Here is a 26254-nt window from a genome sequence, read left to right as displayed (position 1 = left end):
GCCAAATTTGCTACAAGATTTTGGAACCCAGGGGAAACACTGTTTACGTTTTCTTCATTTTTAACAAGTATTACATTGATTGATTACATTAAAGATCTGCACGATTACATTATAAGATTGGGGCTAGGTCTAGATGGGCTTACATGAAATACATTCTTTACATTTATCTCATAGATAAGTGTATTGGGGACATTTACATGTAATGAAACCAGATATGAACTGAAAATGCTCACCTGTTTTATTATATATTGCAGTTATGTGTGAATTTGAACCTTTGCCACATGTTTGCAACTTCATTGAAAGTATTATGATCAACATAATGAACAATATTCACCACATTAATTCTTAAAACATAGGGCCAAAGTCCCTGAAGCTACTATAGACATGGATACAAAATTAAGTATTTCCTGACTGTATGAAATTATCTCACTAAGGTCATCCTAGGGACATGTAAACCAAATATTAAAGCTGTCTGACCAGCGGTTTTGAAAAAACAAGCGAGTCAACAGTTGACAGAGCTCTGCTGTGTTAAGTAGAGAATAACCTTTTGTGACACATGTATTGATGAAGAAGGTGGATATCTTTGATAGCTCATTTCAGGATGGCCTGACCAAAAATGGAAAAAAATTCCGTAAAAATACAGATTTGCATATTTCATCAGACTATATTAGTCTATATAATAGCAAATAAACGAGAGTTAATTACATTCTAATTAAAGTAAACAAGACTTGCTTAAATCAAGATTTATGTCATAAAAAAACAGCATATCTGTCAGGTTATAAAGAATCTTGAGCTGGTTATCTTTTAATATCAGTATTTTCATCCTATTAACCAAGCACATTTTAACTTTCAAATTAACATTGTAAGTAAGTTCTGTTGAATAAGTTGAGACTGTACGTACTCAGAGAAAGCCCACTGAAGAGACAAATGTTTGAAACTTAAGAAGTTCAAGGTCATCAAAAGCATTATAAGGAATCATGTTACACTTTCATTGCATTGCTTACACAGATTGCATAATTGCTATAAATAGCACATGAGGAATCTTACAGCCCAGCTTTACCATAAAAACCCTATCACTTTGACCACTCTTTTAATTGACCATTCTATCTATTTCCTCAAAAAGTAATCTTATTTTATCCTTACCAAGTCAACCATAAATGGAAATTAGAACTTTCTCTATCTCTATTTATTTGACCACCCTATCATTACAAACTATTATGAGCAATTTCTTTTAGATAACATAAATGGTGGCTCAGAATATATCAAAGTTGGGATTCAGGAAAGTTGCCTTTACATGTTTTAATCCTCAATTCACTATGAACTGTCAAAAAAAGTTGAACTTTCTGATAATTCCACACTAAAATTATTTTGGCTTTGATGATTTCCTAATTAATTCAATTATTTAAAATCATATTAATTATTTTTTTCTGGGTGAATTGATAGGGTTTATACAGTACAAGAATTTCATACAATGTAAGTCAAACTTTGACCAAAAATGACAAAAAAATTCCTTAAAAATACACATTTGCATATTTCATCACAATTTGAACAAATCTAAGTTGGGTTATCCCTAGGGACCTGTATACCAAATAACAAAGCTGTCTGACCAGCGGTTATGAAGGAGAAGATTTTTTACCAAAAACGCCTTTTTTGGCATTAATTTGCCTATTTTCAACAATATAAAAAAATTTAAAAAATTAGTTCCTCAAAATCATATTTTTCATCTACACAACAAATATCAAATCAGTAAGTACTACGGTTCTCAAGATATTTGAGTGGACGGACGCCTCACAAACGGACATACATACATACATACATACATACATACATACAGACTGACGCCGGACGAATACCCATCCCAATAGCTTCTATGGACTATAGTCTATAGTAGCTAAAAAGGCCATGAAGTGTACAAATATATAATTAGCTGAAATAAAAATATTAAATTTCTTTGACTGCTGTCATCGTATCACCAATTTATATAGCAAGTGTAATTACCTTTGGCCAAGTCCTTCAAGCTATATACCAAACATACTGTAAAAGCTCATTAGATATGCAAATTATAAATTAGCTGACATGAAAATGTGAAATGACTTTCAATATTGTTTTAACCTGGTATAATCATCAATGTACATAGCATGTTTTGCCAACTTTGATCATTAAGTAATCCCAGTATATATCCGTAATTAGAAAAGATCATTGGAAATGCAAATTAGGAATTGCCTGAAGAAAAAACACTTAAAGGCCCAATAGCTGTATCTTTTTCGCATTATTTTTGTGATTTTACTTCCCAACTAAAACAAGTTCATTGGAATGTACTCATTGAGGGGTGTTTATACAGGTTGAATAAACTGTCCACTGGGACTACATGAGCAATTTTAACCAAGATAAATAATAAATGTTTGCCCAAACATAAAATGGCGCCCTCATGCAAATAAAGCAAAAACACAGTACGCAGTGCATATATGCCTTTAAATCTTCACAGAAACAACAGAGTAGTCCAATATAATGCATACTGCTGAATGTTTTCTACTGGGACACAATGTGCTACATTTTCTTTGTAATATTACCAATTTTTAAAAATGGCGGGAAATCAAAATAATGGTTAAAATTTAAATTTACTTGTCCAATTTTGTCAGTGGTAAAAGACTATATCCTGTAAATCTTCAGAATTTAAAAAAAAATCCGAGAAAAAAGAAAGCCTTTTTCAGGTCGACAAATTTCCAGAGTTACAGCTACAGGGGCTTTAATGACTTTCAATAATGTTATATCATAGTATCATTAATATATATAACAAGTTACGTCAACTTTGGTCGACTCAATTCAGATAAATATCCCTAATTAAGAAAGTTCATTAAATATGCAAATAAGGAATTGGCTGAAGTAAAATGCTTAATGATTTTCAATAATGTTGCATCATAGAATCTTCAATATATGTATCAAGTTTCATGAACTTTGGTCCAGTCAATTCAGATATATATCCCTAATTAGCAAAGTTTATTAAATATGCAAATTAGGAATCGGCTGAAATAAAAATGCTTAATGATTTTCAATAATGTTGTATCATAGTATCTTCAATATATGCAGCAAGTTTTGTCAACTTTGGTCAAGTCAATTCAGATATATATCCCTAATTAGCAAAGTTTATTAAATATGCAAATTAGGAATTGGCTGAAGTTAAAATGCTTCATGACTTTTAATAATGGTGTATCATAGTATCTTTAATGTACATACCAAGTTTTGTCAATTTTGATCAAGTCAACTCAGATATATATCCCTAATTAGGAAAGTTCATTCAATATGCACATTAACAACTATCTTTCATGTCATCCCTTAATGGTTCCAACTGCTAAAATATATCTTGGTGTGATCAACATTTGTAGCAAGTCTCATCAAATTGTGTGCAGTCGTTCTCAATGTATAGCAGTTTTTTCTAAAATCATTAATTATGCAAATGAGCATAAAGTAAGCAAGCCACACCCACCAAAAACTAATCAGTTCTTGCAATTTGCAAACTGAATCTATATACCAAATTTGATTCTGATCTGATAAGCCGTTTTTGAGATATCGAGCGTACAGACAGACAGACAGACAGACAGACGGACAGACAGACAGACAGACAGACAGACACACAGACAGACATATGTCACTGCGACAGACGCTCACGTGTGTGAACACGTGAGCAAAAAATCTATAAAATGTAAAGAATACATTTCATGCGAGACCCGCCAAAACTCCCGAGGATGTTCGATCAGCCCTCCGAATGAAATCCCGATAGTAAGGTGTATTTTGTGTCGACATTTATTGAAAAAACCGATCAAATGTAAAGAATGCATGTTGTATGGCCGGCCCTAATACCCGATGATGTCTGATTGGCCCTCTGTCAAATCCCGATCATCAAGTAAACAAGTCATCGTTGATGACACAGTCCCCACTTGTTAATGGGTACTTTGATTACAGGTCCTCAGAGAGGATAGAGTCCTCTTCATTAGGTCTGTGATAAAAATACTTTTGAATAAATTCGCTTGATACATGTCTGAGCTGTAGTTAAGGACATGAAAAAATCGTAATAAAATGGCCACATGGCGGCCTTATTGGATCGTATCACAAAACAAATCAATGTGCATATGTATGACATAGGTCAATGTCCTTGTACCAACTTTGAATAAAATCTGTTGAAACATGCCTGAGTAATGGCTCCGTACATGAAAAAATTGTAATAAAATGGCCACCTAGAAGCCATATTGGATTGTATCACAAAACAAATTGACGTGCATATGTATGACATAGGTCAATGTCCTTGTACCAACTTTGAATAAAATCGGTTGAGATATGCCCGAGTTATGGCTCTGTACATGAAAAAAATTGGAAAAAAATGGCCGTAAGGCAGCCATATTGGATTGCATCACAAAACAAATTGGTGTGCATATCTATGTCATCGGTATATGTCCTTGTACCAACTTTGAATAAAATTGGTTGAAACATGCCTGAGTAATGGCTCTGTACATGAAAAAAATCGTAATAAAATGGCTGCCTGGAGGCCATATTGGATCGTATCACACAAAACAAATTGATGTGCATATGTCTGATATAGGTCAATGTCCTTGTACCAAGTTTGAATAAAATCGGTTGAGATATGTCTGAGTTATGGCTCTGTACATGAAAAAATCGTAACAAAATGGCCGCACGGCGGCCATATTGGATCGTATCACAAAAAGAATTGACGTGTATATCTATGACATTGGTCAATGTCCATGTACCAACTTTGAATAAAATCAGTTGAAACATGCCTGAATTATGGCTCTGTACATGAAAAAATCGTAATAAAATGGCCGCCTGGCAGCCATATTGGATCGTATCACAAAACAAATCGACGTGCATCTGTATGACATATGAAGTAATCCTTGTACCAACTTTGAATGAAATCGCTTCAGGCATCTCTGAGATATCTGCGTGAACGGACGGACGCACGAACACACGGATGCACACACGCACGGACATGACCAAACCTATAAGTCCCCCGGGACGGTGTCCGTGGGGACTAAAAATGTTGATGCAAATATTTTCCTCAATGTGCTATGAAATTTTGCACAGGTTTGTACCGCAAATATGTACCGCAAATTCTCGGCTCTATGATGCTACAAAAATTGCAAAATTAGAAAAACATCGATCTTCAAAATAACATCATGTAAAAAATACCGCCAATGGCGCTTGCACATAATGACCACCTAGTATTATCGGCATTTATCAACAACCCCACTCACTGTGAATTAGACAGACCATGAAGTCAATGTGCAACATATAGCTGAAAGACTATTTTTCACATTGCAATTTTAAGCCCATTTTTGTGAGAAAAGGACATGTATATGTATATGGAGAAAAAAGCAGAAGACATATTTGTAAATGGTTTGTTGAGTGACAATCATGTACGCATCTCTTGAAAAATTTTGGGAATATAAGGTATAACAGTAGTGTAAGAATTATGAGGTTAGAATAAGTTAGTAACGCTAAGTTGACAATAATTAAGATTACAAAATTATACACTACGCTAAGGAAATCTGAATGAAATAAATGTTGAAAGAAGTAATTGAAGCTAAGATAGGAATAAATTGAATTACTGCTAAAAGGCTGGTAAAAGGCCATCACAGGAATCGGTCCATACCACAGTACAATAAATTACCCACAATTCTCTTCGATTTGTATCCTTGAAGGTTTCTTTTCTTATAACTTTTTCAGTTCTGTATGCAAGCAATAATGTGCAGCATCAGAATAATTCATAAATAATATCAAGTAAAAGTACGGTTAGAAATTTCAGTGAAAGTTTCCAAATAACCATTAAACAACCATGGAAATCACGTTCTGTAGGTACTACAAATGCCATACTTTTTAGGTAGCAAGTTACGACGAACTGAAGGGTCATTGTCTGAGAAAACTTTGAATGCAAATTTCTTTTGTCATTTCCATTGGAAATAATCAATATCTTTTTGTTTCAAAAAGCAGGTGCGACTAGTCTCCCTAATTTCCATTACATTATTCTGTATGGCTGAAGACACAATCGGTGGAAAATTTTACGAAAATGCTATCTCCTCTCTCGATCTTGCATTATTTTCCAAACCATTTAAAATGAGAATTGAGAAGAATGGTGTCCTTAAAAGTACGGTTTCAGAATTTTTACAACTAGTCTATGAATTTGTCTACACATGGGAGACCTGGTAGACTTCTCTGGGGAATCTCTGAGGATACAAATCGCAATGAATTATGGGAAATCTACAGTACTGTGCATACCATGGTGTTGGAAACCTAAAGTCAATCTTACCTGCCACCCTTATTACAAAAAGGTCTATATATATTAGTCAATTTTAAGGGGGCAAGATGATTAACCCTTTGCACCCTGACCCCCTGGTACTCTATTCAAAGGGTTAAGTAGGGCAGCAAAGTCATGGTCATCTTTTTGTCTAATACCTTGTGTAAGTTCATGAACTTCACATAAATCTTGCAATAGATTTGATGCTATGGGCAATACCTGTTTCAGATCATTTAAGAGCAATCCATCCATGACAGGTTTTAATTGTAATATAGCTTCTATTTAGAGGAGAGAAACTTCTCAAATAATTTTTTTTTCTCAGTAATTTCCTGTGAGAACACACAGAAAGATGCTCAGGACAGATGCTGGTGCTAGCTTGATAACTAATCTAAAACTTGTAACTTCATTGTCTAGGAGTAAAGATGACATGTGATGTCCTGGATACTTAATCTCTATAGATAGAGCTTGTCCTACCCATTAGATCACCTCCCGTTTTCATATTATACATTTGAAATGGAGCTAACATACCTCCGTCAGATCACCCCGGGAACATGCATACCAAATTTCAAAACAGACAGACAGTTTCCCTGAACAAAATTTTTTGAGCCAAGCAACCTGCATACCAAATTTCAAAGCAGAGAGACTAAAAGTTTCAGAGAAGGAACATTATCCTTTAGAACTGTCATGCCAAATTTCAAAGCAATCACACCATATGTTTGGAGAAGCTTGGAATGTGAAAAGTTGATGGACACCACCACTGACAAACGACTGATAACAGACAGCAGAAGACAGTGGACAACCAACTAACTTTCTGATAAGTTCCACATCGCAGAGAGCAAAGCTTAAAAGTTTGATGTGTGTTGTGTAACATTTTTAATAAACATAAACTTACCAAGTTCCTCATCTCTTATACCCATGTAACTTTCCAGTAAATCATCAACTTTCTTGATTGCTCTTTCTTCAAACGCTGATGGCTACATACACAAAAGGATGAAGTACATGAACGGTAAATATTATCAGCAATTGCCATTGAAAGATGTGAGTACATGTCTAGAAAGCATGTATCTCATAATTCTCACACCATAATTGAAGATGCATAATTCTCACACCATATTTGAAGTTGGCATAAGTTACTTATCAAAAGGCTTCAAGCACAGTCCAAGGCAAGTAATTGTAATGTTCTCATGTTGAATATCATATCAGTGTCCTATGCATCCTTGTCAAAAGGCACAGTGTTTCATCTAGGCTGCGCGATTCCCCCTCTTTGGTGTGCTGCGTGCCGCCAATTGCACGTAGAAGGGGCAACCCATCGAGCACCGCACTGAGCTTGTTGGAATAGCTGCTATCATGGGTGTTACACTTCGATGCATTTGACCCGTAATCGGCTCCAGTTAATAATGTGGCAAAGGGCATTGTATAATGTAGCAAGGGCATTTACATGGAAGGGACTAATTTTAGTTCGATTTTGATACTTTTTGAACTGCTTCAGTAAATGCTGTTGAAGCAATACCATGCGTAAATTTCCATACGCTGATTTTGCCATATGAAACCCTGTCAGCCAGTTGAGTTATGTTCACAAAAGTTCATTGCCCTAGCCCGATAAGGTGTCTGTGTCACATAATCTCTGTTCAATTGAGAAAAGGAGACAAACTGAAGTTTTTGTGCATCGTATGAATGTCTATAACACTCTGAAAATACCGTAATCACTCTATTAGTTCGACTGCTCCATTAGTTCGACCACCCTATATTCTTTTGAAAATTAGTTATTTTACTATCTCCAATTGTTCGACCGATGTGTAACCGCATAATTTTTTTTTCTTCTTATAATTCAACCGCTAGTGCGCCTGCGGATAAATTGTATCAAATTTGCAGTAACATTGTTACAACAGAAGATATGATCATTACAAATAAGGTTTATTGGGTACAACACAAGATTGTTGCCAATTGCAACTTTCATTGAAAAAATAGATCCAATGTCAGACATGCTGTTTCCATGCAGAGTCCTGGGTGGAAGGACTGTGTTCCTGGGTGGAAGGACTGTGTTCCACGCCTTTACTTCACTGTCTCTCATTTTATTGTTTTTGTTGAAAGTTACTTGTTGAATTTTTACGGAAAGAAAGAATTAAAATATATATTGTCACCCTCTAGGGCTGATCAAAGTATGTGTAGAAGACTGCAGTAATGGCAGTAACCATAGTAACCGATGAGTGTTACCTTCATATGGTAAACTTGAGAGGTATGTATATATTAATTTAACAAGTTAAAAAGATCTATGAAACTTTGTTTGTGGGAAATGTTAGTTCAGTGAGTTAGCGAGCGAGCAAGCGGCCGTCGCCCAAGCCTTCAGTCATTTTATTACATCCATCAGACATATTCGTTACTTTGGAAATGCATTTTGTAGCTGTGGGGAAATCCATCTTTACTATTTTTTTGGCAAATACTTCCCTATAGTATTGTAAAAATGTAAGAGAGAGGGGAGCTTACCGGCGCTGAATTTAGAAATAAACAGAAGTGTCGTAACCGTGCGTATGGTGACAGTTTGAGCGTATAATTGTCTGGTGAATAGGTCTAACTACGTAAATCGAACGTCATGTAAACATACTCCAAAAATCTCTGGACAGTGGTATAGTGGATTTCCACGCTCCCAGTCACATGGCAAATACTCCCAGTTAAAGTTTGTTGTCTACATAAAGTGACTACGTTGCGCTTAAATTTACATTTTCTGCTTGCATGGTCAAAGCCGATGCATATTGGTACTGTGGAGAATGAATTGCCAGGCCAGGACGCAACTCACAAGGGACTAGGACTGAAAGAGTAAAATATTGTTACACTGTAGGCTAATGTTGAACATGGAACTAGCTCCATGCATTGATCAGGTGTTGTGTAATGGCATGTACAGCCAGATGGAGACGTAAATGTTAAAAAAGGTTTAAAGTTTTATCATGTTTATAGTGTTGTCTTGTTTTGGTAGTTTTCTTTTTGGAAACTGTGTTGGCCCTTAAAAGAGCCGTTTGGTCTGTGCTAGTGAACTAGCTGTGAGCATCTACACCGGTGCTATGTAGAAATCAAACGACGATTTCTTCAATATGCTTTGGGCGAGGTCTTCAGTGCTGTCATTGACGTTGAAACCAATGTTACAGACTTGAACCATACCAATTCTACATGAATGGAAATATGGGCGGCGCTTTGGTTTGATTACATATTTACCACTGCAGTCTGAAAGGAGCCTATGAAATTTGCATAAAAGTCGGTGTTGTAGAGCCTCGTTCTCATTATCCTGACTGCCACTACAGTGCAGGATAAAATATGGCGAAAGGGCGGTCTTTAAATATCAACGTGCAGCAAAACGTACAATAGTTAGAACTATAAATTTTGCAAACTCCAAAACCCAGACCTAGTCGAGCCTAGCCTAGTCTAGCCGAAACAAACTCATTTCTGCCCTCACGCAGAGTTAAATAAAAAAAAAAAACTCTGATCGATCCTTATTACACTGCACTGGCCAACAACGAGCGTAGAAACAAAGTAGAATACAGTTGCATTCTCATTTCCTCTGGTCTGCTGCATTGTTTAATTACTGACCCGGTTACTCTATGGGTAGAGTACCCATGCCAAGTTAAAGGTGATGCAAGATCTAATTATTATAGGAGAGAAAGTATCAGAGTATTGGGCTCAGCTACATTGCTTCAAGCCGTTTTCCCTGACATAAGCATTTGTGAATGGGGTCATGTGTAAAGATGACTGGGAATGGTGTCAAGAGCTAAGACCACTCAAACTAGACATGTACTCAGTCCCTCTATAGAGGGACTGTGACATGTATGATCTGTGTTTGCGTCTGCAAGAAATTGCGCTTACATGAGACGTTGTGAAGCTTTTACTGCTCTGTTCCCACTTCAGCGAATGGTTCTGTTGACACTTTTTGCCCAGAACACAGACGTGTTTGCAACGTGTAAGGCAGTGATCTCAATTTTTTTTTATCAAACCTATGGTCAAACCAGGGTGTTTTTTATCAGTCCGGGTTATGTCCATAGAGAGGATATTACGATTGACCAATCAGTGAACCTGCCGCCGCCAACGTCATGAATAATTAACCATGCAATCCTTGGCTCGCAGATTGTAATGAGTTCGGAACTTTCGGCCAGATTTCACCCTTTATTTTTAGCACAAGGTAGTTTTTAGATGTAGACGTTATGCACAATGTTCAGTACGGTCGAGATGGCGACTGACACTGGTGGTTATTACATCGAATATTACTTCTTTGGATGATTTTACTGGCCAGGTATCGCTCCTAGAAATCAGGATTTGACCCTTGTAAATTTACAGCAAGTTATTTGTCGCCAAATATCGCCTATTTTTGGTCAAATGTAATTTAACCTTTCCATCTGTAGCATGGAGAATGTTTCAAGCTTTGCAATGATGGGTCAACTGTTCTTGTCAATGATCGGAGCACGATGGAGCACGATTTTTTCGATCACCATGCATTTCCCGGTACGACTTAGCCTTCGCTCAGAAAAACGCGCGCAGAATCAATCGCCGAGAAGTTAACAAGAAGCTGGTAAAGAGTACAAACCAGATATGAACTGTAAATGCTCATGTGTTTCATTATATATTGAAGTTATGTGTAAATTTGAACCTTTGCCACATGTTTGCAACTTCATTGAAATTATTATGATCAACATAATGAACAATAATCACCGCTGATTAATTCTAAAAGGCCATGAAGTATACAAATATGTAATTAGCTGAAATAAAAATATTAAAGTAATTTTACTGCTCTTATTGTATCACCACTTTATCTAGCAAGTGTAATTACCGTTGGCCAAGTCCTTCAAGCCATATATGCCGAGCTGTGAAAGCTCATTAGATATGCAAATAAATAAGCTGACATGAAAATGTGAATGACTTTCGATATTGTTTTGATCTAGTACCTGGTATAATCAGCATGTTTTGCCAACTTTGATCAAGTAAATCCCGGTATATATCCCTAATAAGCAAAGTTAATTAAATATGTAAATTAGGAAGTGGCTTTAGTAAAAATGCTTAGTGATTGTCAGTAATGTTGTATCATGGAATCTGCAATATATGTAGCAACTTTTGTCAACTTTGGTCAAGTCAATTCAGACATATATCTCTAATTAGGAAAGTTCATTAAATATGCAAATTAGGAATTTGCTGAAGAGAAAGTGCTTGATGACTTTCAATAATATTGAATTATAGAGTCTTTAATATACATAGTAAGTTTCATCAATTTTGATCAAGTCCATTCAGATAAATATACCTAATTATGAAAATTCATTTAATATTAAAATTAGGTTTTGGCTGAAGTAAAAATGTCTTTTGACTTTCAATAATGTTATATCACAGTATCTTTGATGTATATAGTAAGTTTCAACAACTACAATCAAGTTAATTCAGATATATATCCCTAATTGGGAAAGTTCATTAAATATGCAAATTCGGAATTGGCTGAAGTAAAAATGTTTAATGACTTTCAAAAATGTTGTATCATAGTGGCTTCAATACATGTAGTAAGTTTCATCAACTTGGTCCAGTCATTTCAAATATATATTCCTAATTAACAAAGTTCATGAAATATGCAAATTAGGAATTGGCTGAAATTAAACGCTTAATGACTTTCAATAATGTTAAATCATAGTATCTTTAATATACATGCCAAGTTTGGTTAATTTTGATCAAGTCAAATCAGACATATATCCCTAGTTAGGAAAGTTCATTAAATATGCAAATTAGCATTTATCTTTCATGTCACCCTTAATGGTTCCCACTGCTGATATATCTTGGTGTGATCAACATATGTAGCAAATCTCATCAAATTTTGTGCAGTCGTTTTTAATATATATCCATTTTTTCTAAAATCATTAATTATGCAAATGAGCAAAAAGTATGCAAGCCAGACCCACCAAAAACTAATCAGTTCTTGCCATTTGCTAACTGAATATATGTACCAGATTTGATTCTGATCTAATAAGCCGTTTTTGAGATAATGGACCAACAGACAGACAGACAGACAGACAGACACACAGACGGACAGACAGACAGACAGACAGACAGACAGACATCGCTGCGACATATGCCCACGTGTGTAAACACGTGAGCAAAAAACGGCCAATAACTCTTTGTCGAATATGGTCTAGGGTAAAGAAACTCAGAAAACTATTCCTGAAGAAATCCTTACAATTTTTAACACGGTAGAACGTCGCAAATTGACTCGACACCTCCGGGTAGCCAACATTCTCACTCGATTGGTCACGGTGGATCTGTCAGGTCAGATCGCGATCTCAGCATAACATTTCAAAGTGAACCCACTTAACCTTTAACCTCATTACATATACAGTATGTGATTGGTTCTTGCCTTAACCTCATTACATATACGGTACGCCATTGGCTTTTCCCAACTATCCTCTATATGGACATAACCCGGACTGTTTATGTAATACAATACATTTGGATGTTCATAAACGGTAAACATGTTCATAAACGGTAAACATGTTTAAATGTGTGTAAAAATGTCCTTGTTCAGTCTATGCTATCTGCGGATAAAAGTCACTCCACACACGTGAGCGGACTGAATGTGATTTGGCTTTGCGAATATAATGCGGAAAGGACTGACATAAACCATACAAATTAGACGCAAAATCAATCAATGTCAAAGCCAAAAGGAACCCGAAAATTGAAACAGTTTCTTTTCCGACTTTAGTACAGCCGAAAACAGTAAAATGACGCTTGATTCTGACGTACTTTCCGTTATTGTCAAAGCATGGATGTACAAGAATAGAAAGTTTGTACACCCATGGTCAAAGCGAAATGAATGCTGTTGCATCATGCTTAGGATTTCCCATTTTACATGATTATTAGTGGTGAGTCTTTTCGACTTAGTATTATTTATCAGTGGAGTCAGTCGATCTGCAACATTGATTTCAAAGTGAATGTGGTCCAACTTAATTGCACAACACATTTACAAATTTACAAATTGTTTAGCATGTATTCATCTGTGATCTCCGGGCGGTAGGGTTTATCAACCAAACAAACAAAAGGTAATTTGCTGTGTGATACAAATGACATGGCGACTAAGCCTTGGCAGATCATGTTATCACTTTTATTATTCTGTTTTGACACCTACGAATCAAATAAAAGATCTTATTCCTATCAACCCGGTATACTTTAATGTTAACCTCTATTGTTTTACAATGATGAGAATGAAGCAACAGAAATGAATGGCTGATGTGCGATTTCGGTAATTTTACAATCAAGGGGCGGTGAATTACCAATAGGTACGAAGTGTAACATCGGTACATCAAGAAGAAATTGTGTATAAAAAACCCATCCAAAATTGAATGTGACTTCACTTGTGATTTGCTATCCTAACAAAAAGCACCATGAAATGCATTGACTCGTACTTCGCTAAGGCTTACAACCCAAACTTCTGCATTACCGCCATCAATGTTTCGCACCCCTTCACCTATGAAGAGAAAAAGAGAAACAACCAGTCGGGCAACCCAGAAAGATACCACGTATCGATTCTAGTTTCCCAACTCATGCAGATACTGTTCCACCACCACCTGTCGCCACCGCACCGTCAACACCTGTCGTCACCATACCATCTACATCCGTCAACTCCGTCCAACCAACACCTACCAAACCCGTCAGCGTTGAACTACCACCTCCTACCGAACTCATCGCTCCGACACCTTCACCAGTCAAGAAACGGGGTCTGTACAAGACGTACACCCTAAAACAGCACAGAGAAATTCTTGACGTCGCAAAAGTCAACAATTTGAATGCCACTGCCAGGTTATTCAACATTCCTCTATAAATGTTGAAATCCTGGAAGAAGTACGACTTCAACAACAATCAGTTCACCAGGGTTTGGGCGCCTGGTTGGTGGTGGATGTCAGGTGTCCTATGCTGTTGAAACCGATGAATCCATTTTGCAGTGGATTCTACTGCACATGACCTTCAGATTCCCGTCACAATCGACGCAATCTGTAACCACAAAGTACAGATTGTAAAACCTGAGAACCACAACTTCAAAGCATCTAGAGAGTGGTGTCAGAAGTTCATGGAACGGCATGAACTTGTCCTCTGCAGCAAGACCTTGGTTTCACTAAAGCTTCCGGCCAACCTTCAGCAGCTCATCACCAACTTCCACGACTATGTCCTTACGCCTAGAAGACGACTTCGATGTCATTGGGAACATGGACGAGACACCAGTCTACTTCGATTTGGTCCCCGGTAAGACGGTAGAGAAGCATGGTATGAAGACAGTAAAAGTGCCAACGAAACGACACCTCACTTTGGTAATGGCAGTAGCAGCGAACGGCGATGTTCTACCACTAATGATAATCTTCAAGGGGAAGTGAGAGCTGAAGCTTCAACATCCACCAGGTTTTATCATCGCTGTTCAACCGAAGGGCTGGATGGATGAGGACTTGATGGCGAGGTGGGTGGAAGAAATTTGGGTACCATACACTGAGCGTGGCTACTCGATGTTGGTGCTCAATTCCTTCCGAGCCCATAAAACTCATGCCATCAAGTCCAAAATCCGTCAAGCAAACTCTGTGATGGCGAAGATTCCTGGTGGGTGTACCTCCAAACTTCAGCCCCTTGATGTTGTCCTGAACAAGCTGTTCAAGGCGGACCTCCATCGCTCCTGGACATCTTATATCCAGGAAGCAGCAAAGAAAGCCCTCGAAAGTGAAGACCACGAAAGCCGCCTCACCACCGCTGATCGTCAGACCATTGTTGACTGGGTGGCCAACACATGGAAAGAAATGAAGACGAAGCAAGTTATGTGGCAAAATCTTTCAAGGTGTGCAGCATCAGCTAGCTTCAGATGGCAGCAAAGCAGGGCTGACCCACATCGATCAAGTCTTGGCGGACATTTTAGTCGACATGTTCAACGATGAAGATGATGATGAGGAACTGTTGTTTGAAGGCTTCACCTCAGATGAGTTGACTGTGTAGAGCAGCAGCTCAAACTTCAGACCAGATTCTGTCTGAAAACAATGCAAACCATAAACGGCCCTTTTCAGGGCCACCACATCCCCAAGAAAGAGTATACCTAAATAAAACAAAAAAGAATTTTTTCCTCCTTCATTTTTCTCTTTTTCATTTTTCTTTTTTTTCTTAAGGGTGTCATGACTCTTTACGCGTGTTAAACAATGTAAAGTAAATTTGGCTGAATAAACATGATTGACACGAAAATATTTTTTAAAGTGGCTAAAATAGCTGAAAAAATACACAATTGAAGATTTCATCATACTTTGAATATATCACATCGGATCATCCCTACGAACATGTCAACCAAAGCTATCTGATGAGTAGTTTTTTTAGAATAAAATTTTCTGACCAAAAATGGCAACAATTGCCCCCAAAAATAAAAATACCGTCAAGGACACTATGTGCTCACATTTGGTTTGAATTGGTCCATTCGAGAAATATTTAAACCAGGAAAAACAAGAATGACAAAAGCAAATGAGGTCTCCAACTTAGGTACTGGAGGTCATCTTTAGGAACATGCATATCAACTTCTATAGCAATGGGAGAAGCAGATCCTAAATACATAAGCAAATGTCAACAACAAAAAGCAGAGAAGGCTTGATAAAAAGAAAAGGTGGGAGTGGGCAAAAAATGCACAAGGGATCTGGTAAAAAAGTAATGCTACATCATTGATCTTCTAAACCCTACCCCCTCCTGCATATCAAATGTTCCACCCCTTGGTATTACATAAGACCAAATGACAGGAAGTACGTTTACAACCTTGGAGATTTTAATTATGCATGATGTTATCATTCTAATGTAATGCCATGAGTGTTATCATTCTAATGTAAACAGCACTTAAGTTAGTTACAGATAGTGAAATGCCTTCCACTGTGGGTGGTGATTACAACATCTGGAATTATCCTGGATCCAAATTTCTCATCAGTTTTTGTATGTCTTACATAGAAAAGTTGCAAAAATTGGTCCAAAATGAAAAAAATCACCTCAGCTTTGTTTTCTGGATCAAATTTTCTTACAAATTGGTATCAAATATGACAAAATTATGTTCACAGCCTTCAAAATTGTCTCACAACATATCCTGGGTTAGAATAGGTCATTTAAGGTCACAAACTGAGAAAAGTACCTAACATATACAAATTTTGGGGTTTCCCAACACTTTGAGCAGAAAATTTATCTAATAACATCTTTCGGGACTTTATACCAAATTACAAAGCTATCAAACAAGGGACTTTATACCAAATTACAAAGCTATCAAACAAGTAATATTGAGATAAAGTTTTCTTGACCAAAAATGACAATATTGTCTTAAAAATACAATTTTTTATATTTCAGGGCAATTTCCACATATCTAACTATTGTCATCTCTGTACGTCTGTGTACGAAATATGAAAGCTGTCTGTCCAGGGGTTTTAAAAAGGAAACACTGTCTAAGATTTTTTGACCAAAAATGACAAAATTGCACAAAAATAGTAATTTTCCCAATTTTGTCATAATTTCAACAAATTAGAAGAGTAACACCCTTGCAAAGAGACAACCCAAATTTGAGAGCGATTGGGCCAGCGGTTTCAGAGAAGAAGAATTTATACTGAAAATGAGAAAAATCACAAAAAAATTCAGCAAAAATACAAAATTAAAAATATCTTCACAATATTCATAAAACTGTATAAGGTTAAGCTAAGGTACTTGCACACAAATTTTCAAAGCAATCAAAAAAGCGGTTCTTGAGTTATTAATTCTTAACCATTTTCACATTTTGTAAGCTCATTTGCATAATTTTGGCAATGCAGACTTCATTTGAACAAAATCCCATCTATAGCCCAGGATGCATCCACACACCAAATACCAAGCTGAAACGTGCAGCGGTTTGCCTGTTTTTGATGTTGACGGACATACTGTACGTACATACATACATACATACATACACACATACATACAGACGCCATCGACTTCAGCCTATACGATAAACTCACATTGGTAAAACCAAATGTGAGCTAAAAATTGCAGATTTCATCGTAATTTCAAAAGATCAAATTTAGTTCATCTATAGAAACCTGTATACCAAATTTCAAAACTATCAGACCAGTACTTTTTGAGAAATACATTTTTTGACCAAAAATGGCAAAAATTGCCTTAAAAATGCAAATTTGCATATTTCTGCACAATTTGAGCAAATCTCAAATAGATCATCGCTAGGGACATATGTACTAAATATCAAAGCTATCTGACTGGTAGTTTTGAGAAGAAGATTTTTAAAGATTTTTTTACCAAAAATGACAAAAATTGCCTTAAAAATACAAATATGCAAATTTCACCACGATTTGAATAAATCTGACTGAAGTAACCCTAAGTAAACTGCATATCAAATTTCAGAGAAGAAGATTTTTTTACCAAAAACACCAAAAAATGCCCCAAAAATACAAATATGCAAATTTCACCACGCTTTGAACAAACTTAAGTGAGGTCACCCCAAGTGAACTGCATATAAAATTTCAAAGCAATTGGACTTGCAGTTTCAGAGGAGAAGGCAACTGTTGACGGACGTCGACGGACGACAGGCGACAGACAACGATGGAAAATCAACCTATTTGATAAGCTCCGCGTCGTTGACAGGGGAGCTGAAAAATCATTCCGATAAAGTTTGGTGATCCATGCTAAATAAATTCTGCCAGGGGAGACCCCTAGTCATAGACATTCCACAAGATGAAGGAAACGAAATTCTAAAATAATTAAAGTTTTGATAAATTTTTTAGCATTTAAAATATCATCATGCTAAATTCAATTTGGAAGAAGACAAAAAGCAATAACTTTGTCCATAAACCAGAAAAATTTCAATGCAATAAAGTTTGTGGATCAATGCAAATTCTACCATGGGAGACCCCCTAGTAAATTAACTATCCATAACATTCTTCCAACAAATGTAAAAGTAAAGAAACAGGAAAGGCAATTACATTTTTTATTAATTTGTTTTATTTTTCTGTTACCATCTTCCTCCATCGGCATCTTCTCCTGAAATTAAAAAGGTATCCATTTGCTCCGAGTTCAAGCTCAGAGTTCCAAACTAGGGAGTTTCGATATCCTTATATGTAGCGCCCTCTATGGTATGAATGTTCTAGTAAACAAGGCAGCCTGCATAAACGATGTTGCCATGTCTTTCGTGTACGTGGGTTTTTCTGTCACCATCGTGTATTTCTCAAGAGCAAATCTGCAACCTGGACCGTCTAAGGTATTAAGAATGCACTGATTTTATTCTGTGTTACCTTACACAGACAATTTTATCATAAATGTCACCTAAAGTACATGCTGAATGTACATACAGTTCTGGCCATGCAAATTTATGAACGTCAAAAAAATATTCTAGCACTTTGACGGGCTGGGTTTTCGTCATTTTAATTTCATTCTATCAGTTCATTTTTTCGTATCATTTTTATTTTTTCCTAATCGAACTGATGGAGTGATTATGGTGATTCTGATAGCAAAATTGACACGAAAAATTGAACTTTACTGCCACAGAAACGTGTTCAGCGCAGACTGCATGCAATGAAAGTCACAAGCATTGGAGCAAGCTGTGGTGTCGATGGGCTGGTTTTTGAATTCAGTGAACAGACACTGACTTATTTTTCATGGCAGATAAACCCTAAAGTTAACTGTCGATGACAACCAACCTTTCTGTTTGTTATTTTCCCATTCTAAAATGACTGACAAAAAGCAACTGGAGTAAGTCTGACATCGAGAAACTCCACATTCAAAACACGGTAGACAAGGGTCAGACCCTCTAAGCTGTTCTTTTTAACTCTGCTGAGTGTGCGCACAAACTACAAGACCAGCTAGGTCACTAGAAAAATACAGCTAACTGGTTTGTATAGGGCAATGTTGATCCAAACTTACAGTAGTGACGGATGGTATAAGCACAGTAAAAACGTGACAAACAAGTAAATTATTTTTTTCGGAAGCTACAAAACATTCTTTTATAACTACAACAGATATTCTTGCTTTGTGTTAGTGCAGACAGTTCAGTGAAAAATGAAAAAATCCCTTGAACGTATAGTAGAAATGGCTGGCTGTTGTTAATTTTTATGTTTGAATGTACATTAAGCCCTAAGAAAGCAAACATACAGAATATTTACAAACAAACATACATAATATTTAAAGGCACTGTTCGTGATCCCTGGGATTGCCTTTGTTCTAGTCATAGCTTTTTGTTTTCCGTTGAAATTGTAATCTGGTGAGTAAATTTTCTGATGAGACAATCTGGTGCCAACTCATGCCTTTAAGCATACAGAATATGCTACAATTTGTTTAGGAATATTAGTGCTTATGAATATTAATTAGCTGTCCGCCACTCTTGGAAGCCCTTATACATTCACAACAGTGATACCCAAATTTTTCTTGACTTTTGAAAAAAATCTCACAGAGGATGGTGTTTGCAGCCATCAGCTTGGATTGTGTAAGCAATACGGCTAGTTTTCAATCGGGTTCGAACCCACAACATACGGCATCAGTCGCCTAGCGGAGAGGCCACAGAGAGAACCGCTCGGCTAAATCTCCACTCCCAAAAAAGAGTGGTTCAATAGCTAGCTAAGTTGTTACATTTTTCTGACTGAGACCAAGTGATTTATGGCTTGTAGTATGTACCGGTATATCACAAGTGACATCACTGCAACATTAAAATTTACATATAAAGATGTCATTATATGTTTCACTTAAATCCCCTCCAAAAATTCCCCTAGAAAATTACAGCAGAGGGGGACCAATCCCTCCCTGGTGTAGTGTCCTAGATGAAACACTGTAGGCTATTATAAATTTTTGCATTTGCCATGAGCCAGTCTTATAATAATTATAAGCAATATTAGTTGCAACAGATAATTAATGTATGAGGACTCACAATTGCTTCTATAGTAGCTGGTCCCTTAGATCGTAATCTTAGTGTTTCTTTCCCAGATTTGACTTGGCTTTCTGATGGTGTAGATGCTGCTTGTGCTGGTGCTGATTTACTTTGTCTTGGGCCAATTTCAGCTGAAGTAAAAAAAAATACTATCTGTTTATTGGTCACAAAGATTTCTGTTTCTTTTTGTAGCAAACTGGATGAAAATACAAAATAGTCTTTAAACTAAAACACACAAATGTAGAAGAGTGCACCCATGTAGTCACCTTCCTGCCAAGATTCTTCTGATTGTATGTAAATGAGTAGATGTGTATACAGTATATGAAAAGTATTTGAGAAGTAACATGCGTATATAACAATTTATCATGCACTATGATGTATGGTGATACACTAATGAGGTAGGAAGAAAATTGATATCTTGTTTAGTTTCTGAAAGCCTGTGTCTGTTGGTCCACATCCTCCAGCTATCACAACAAAAATAAACATACCGTACATTCAATGAAATTGTCAGAATAAGAATGGACAAATGATTTTGAGACTGTTCAGACTTGATTTGTTCACTGATAACAGTTTGCATTATACTGCGAAGCATATTTTGGAAGATGAGTCAAGGCAGCAAAAAAAGTAACATTCATAGCCTCTGGCTGTAGCAATTAAAAAATTATATAGGTTCAAAAGCAATGCATCTGCTTATTGCCTGAAATCATCCTGAACACTTAGTTGTCTGCGGTATGCATACAATTGCTGTATAGTTCACTGGCAGAGTACTATTGACTTCTTTTTCAAAAACTCAAAATGCAAAGGTACAGTGGGGCAGTCATTAAAAGTGGAATAATTGAGCACTGTTCCTACAATGAACAAGTCATTGACAATGACATAGTCCCCACTTATAATAGGAGTATTAGTCTTGATGGGGCAGGGAAATGTGGTCATTAAGAAGTATCACTGGAGTGTATGTGTTGAGATCTATGGGCACATAGGTCTATGTCGTTGTTCCCAATTTGAAACACATGAGGCATGTCTAAGTTATGGTTCTAAATCGGGAAAAAAGATCAGACCTCTTGCTGTATTGGCCAGCCAAGAAATACATATACAAGGGAAATGTGGTCATTAAGAAGTATCACTGGAGTGTATATGTTGAGATCTATGGGCACATAGGTCTATGTCGTTGTTCCCAATTTTTAAACACATGAGGCATGTCTAAGTTATGGTTCTAAATCGGGAAAAAAGATCAGACCTCTTGCTGTATTGGCCAGCCAAGAAATACATATGCGCATAATAAATGAGGTACAAGATGTGACATCTAAGGTCAAAGGTCATCGAGGTCAAATGACATTTTGAAAAAAAATTGTATTGCTAATTAATCCCTATATGCCAAAAATCAGACCTCTTGCTCTATTCTCTTGCCCAGAATCATATATGTGCATAATTAATGAGGTAAAGCGTGTGTTGTCATAAGGTCTCCCATCCTACTGAATATAAAGGACATAGCATTTGTGGATACTTATTTATTGACATAAATGTATATTTTAGGCGAAAGGTCATCGAGGTCACATGACATTTTGTCAAAAAATTTCTATCCCATAGTTATCCCTATATACCAAAAATCAGACATCCAGCTCTATTGGCTTGCTCAGAATTAGATATGTGCATAATTAATGAGGTACAGTATGTGGCGTCATAAGATCTCCCATCATACCAAATATAAAGGGTGTAGCACTTGTGGTTACTGAGTTATGGACAAATATGTATATATGATGTCAAAGGTCATTGAGGTCATGTGCCATTTTGTCAAAAAAATTGTACTGCTAAGTTATCCCTATATACCAAAAATTAGACCTCTAGCTCTATTGGCTCATTCAAAATTAGATATGTGCATAATTAATGAGGTACAGTATGTGGCGTCATAAGGTCTCCCATCATACCAAATATGAAGGGTGTAGCACTTGTGGTTACTGAGTTATGGACATATATGTATATTTGAGGTCAAAGGTCACCGAGGTTACGTGACATTTTGTCAAAAAAATTGTATCGCTAAGTTATCCCTATATACCAAAAATCAGACCTCTAGCTCTATTGGCTCGCTCAAAATTAGATATGCACATAATTAATACGGTAGAATATGTGGCGTCATAAGGTCTCCCATCATAACGTATATGAAGGGTGTAGCACTTGTGGTTACTGAGTTATGGACAAATATGTATATTTGAGGTCAAAGGTCACCGAGGTCATGTTACATTTTGTCAAAATGTCTGAGATATCTGCGTGAATGGATGAACAACGGACATGACCCAATCTATAAGGCCAGGCTCCACCCTTATTTTTAACACATTTTGACAATGGAAAATTTGCCATAATTTTACTAAAAATTGTTAAATATTGATGAAATTTGGCAATATGATGTAAAAATAATTTCTCCAAAATATAATGAAAGTTCAAGGCTGTTGACCTCATTTGACCCCTGAAAATATGCAAATTAGGAGATAATATGGCTTCAATCTATCAAACACCATTTTCTTGTGTTACTTCTGATGTAAATGATCAGTGTAAGTGTTTTGTGACTTGTAGGTATTTAATTCACTATTTTGATGTTTACTCAACAAACTCTAGCAAATTTCAACACACAGTGATGAAAATTTATCATCATATTCAGGACAATTCTTTGTCCTGCATAGGTTATAAATAACCTGCAAAAATCAAATTTTGTTGAAATTCACTGCAATCTTGCCTTTAATGTGTAAACATTACAACTTGGAATTTTAAACTCACGTTACATACATCGACAAAATATACAATAAACACATTTTTCGGGTTCTCACTAAACTCATTTGCATAATCAGTCATGTGACAAAGATGGCTGCCGTACAATAATTGATTTTCAGTAAAATCGCAATATCTCCAAACTGGCTCAACTGATTGTACTGAAACTGATCACACATGTACAAATGCCTATTGTGCATCAATCAAACTATTATTTCTGATGTTCATTAATTTTTTCAAGAATTAGAGCCATTTACACAAAATGCTGCATCTGGGATTTGCAACAATGTTGCACAATCTATCATATTTTGAAAATATTTGCAACGAACTTAGTTCATTTGATAAACTGGTTCATAATGAATAATCACTGCAAATTTCAAGAAGATTACATTAAAATAGCCAAAGATACTGTGCACATCGTGTGCAATGGTTGTTGAAAAATGTCATTTTGAGAAAACTGCAATAAAAGTTTTGTTATACTTTTTTCAGAGTTTCAAATTCACAGATATTGTACTGAGGTCAAATATACACTTACAGTAGATAGTTGACATATTTGTGAGCTGCAATTTATATCTAAGATCATCAGTTGCAGGTTCTGGGTGAAAAATATCATTAAAATCAACTAAAATTCACCAGCACCATAGTCTGGATCATCGCGCTGAGCTGCTGCATGAGCAGCACGAAGACGTCATGCATTGATTATGTCACTGGCTCCAGGAATATATCCCCTATTGACCATCTTTCTATCAAGGGCTTCTAAACCCTGTACAGTGTAGTAGCCAGGCCTGAGTCCCAATTTTTTAAAAATTGTCAATCGCCTAAGTTCTCCCTCATTGTACACTATTGTTGCATCTGCAACAGCAAGCTCCAGTCTGCAACGCCCGACGAATCTCTCTTTCGGGCACCGATCCCATATGAGATTATGAAAAGACTCATTTGTGTTCTGAGTTCCTCCATGTACACACTTTCTCAGCAAATTATAGTCAGACAGTTTCTCAAAAACTGGCCTAATTGCATTGCAAACAAACTTAGGAAGGGCATTTTTATTTGGGTCACCACGTCCAGATTGGGATGGGAACCACTCGCCGCAGTGAGTGTGGTCTCTGTTTCGGTGTTTCCACATTGCCCAAACAGATTTATGCATAGCTTCTAAATTACCAGCATTATCCCGTACTGCACCTCCATAATGGCCCTGAATGCGTAGAATGGCTTTCCTTGTCAACCTCTGTGCTCCTCCGATACCAGAATACGTCTTTCCATTTTCAACAAACCGTTTTCCCTTGTTCTTGGATACCATATCAAGCAATTGGCGACCCATGCGCTTCTGTACATGGCCACAACACTCAAGTTTATTAATTCCAATTCCAGGATATATTGGTGGGTTTGCATTTGCTACATGGGTATATGATTTACTGTCCCCATCTCCCAAATAGCCAGTATAGCGTAGATTTCTGCTATTGACTGAGCGGTGAAAAATAGCTTTGACACCTGTAGGCTCCATCGCACCAGCAGATCCAGTATGGTTTTGGCAACAGTCTCCAGACTCAGTGTGTCTATCATACCAATCATGAAAAGTTTGCCCATCTAGTTTAGCTTTCTGATTTGCACAGCTATTACAGTAGTTGCTCAGCACTTCAGTATCGATGACTTTGCTAGATGGACCAGCAACAGACAAAACAGTAGCTACACCATTCTTGCTGCTAAATCCACGACGTTGCCATGTCCCATCACAGCTAACAGTAATATTTACTGGATCATTTTCATCAATATTATTGTTTATGTCATAGTGTTGCCTTGCTTCAACTGCAGCTCTTTGCATACTATGCTCAGCAACTTTACGTGTCTGACGATTTATTTGTTTGAGATGGCAACTCCAAGCTTTCCAGGATTTGGGCTGTGGCATGTTCATATTGGCGAGAAATCGTTTTCCCTGAGAAAAATGTCTTCCAATTGCAAACATGGAAAGTGGAAAACGACGATTTACATCATATACTCGACTGGTCATCCTGGATGTGTTCATTGATTTGTGTTCATTACACTGTCTGCAGACAAAGTCAAACTTAGAATTGAGGCCAGTACGAGTCTCTCTAACATCCAAGTATGTTATATCATCGCCGCAACCAAAGTTTACAGCACTGCAATTGGGGCAGGAAAACTGTTGTACAAAATTAATGAACAATTCAATGTCCACAAATCTGTACCCAGAAAGTTCATCATCGGGGTCTAAACCATTATCTTGACAGTCACTAAGGATTTTTCCCAACTTACTTTCTGATGAGGAGACAGATGATCGACTTGAAGGCTCAACGTTGCCCGATTTGGTGGCATGCTGTTCTCTTCTTGGCAATGATCCAGTAAATCTATTGCCGTGAAATATTCTCTTCTTGGGTCGATTAGAATTTTTACCTGGTTTTCTTGGAGCCATCCGTGTTATCGTGTTCACTACATGTCCAGAATGATTACTTCAGTTTTAAAATACTGACCAGTGAGGAAATTGAATAATAACAGCAAAACAGGCACGCCAAATTGAGTTTGTAATCAAAAGCTTGCAGTGGCAGAGTGCAGCAGACAGTGTACAGTGAGGTACAGAAAGAAAAAAAACATGGCGGCAGCATACTGCACGGTAAAATGAGAGGTCCTTTCCTATTGGCTGATTTTACAGGGTCATGATAGGAGTAAGCAAATCAAGTGGCCAATGAGAGAGTTCCTTATTAAGAAAACAGCCTAGAAACTGAAGTGATTCTACATTAATAGACAAGCATTTTCGTGTAAAAATTATAGCTCTACGACTATGCTAACTCAATTTACGACATTTTTAAGTTCATGAATAATTAATTAGCTAATTATTTGTCGGCATTTTAACTTTTTATAGGCTGCCTATTATCAAAAAATGTCATTTTTCATACATATTGGAGGAAGTTGGGGCTATAAAACACCTAATACATGAAAATACACTAAACAAGGTACGAAATAAAAGGAAAATCTCAAAGTTGACCAAGTGAAGAAAAATCGTGATTTTTTAGGGTGGAGGCTGGCCATAAGCCCCCTGGACTTCATCCATGGGGACTAAAAACTGTGTCACTGCATCCTTTTTGCAATATGAATACGATGAGAAACTAAATTTTTTTTTCTCTTGGCCTTATATACATGGGAGTTTATGGAGAACTGACTTATACATGGGAGTCTATGGAGAACTGCCTTATACATGGGAGTCTATGGAGAACTGCCTTATACATGGAAGGTCTCTGGAGAACTGCCTTATACATGGTGGGAGTCTATGGAGGTGTAAA

At 36.8% G+C, this 26254-nt stretch overlaps 1 protein-coding gene across 1 annotated transcript in view; it reads right to left on the bottom strand.

Annotated features, from left to right (window-relative positions):
• LOC139139394 (PDZ domain-containing protein GIPC1-like) overlaps positions 1–26254 on the bottom strand; it is an 89867-nt gene that overhangs the window by 3079 nt on the left and 60534 nt on the right. The window contains exons 3-4 of the mRNA XM_070708303.1: positions 20205–20335; positions 7197–7278 (exon numbers count right to left, since the gene is read on the bottom strand). Of these exons, the coding sequence (XP_070564404.1) occupies positions 7197–7278; positions 20205–20335 (213 nt within the window). The remainder of the gene's footprint in view (positions 1–7196; positions 7279–20204; positions 20336–26254) is intronic.

The sequence above is a fragment of the Ptychodera flava genome, chromosome 8, assembly GCF_041260155.1.
Source record: "Ptychodera flava strain L36383 chromosome 8, AS_Pfla_20210202, whole genome shotgun sequence".
Taxonomy (NCBI): Eukaryota; Metazoa; Hemichordata; class Enteropneusta; family Ptychoderidae; genus Ptychodera; species Ptychodera flava.
This window is presented reverse-complemented; position numbering and strand designations above follow the sequence as displayed.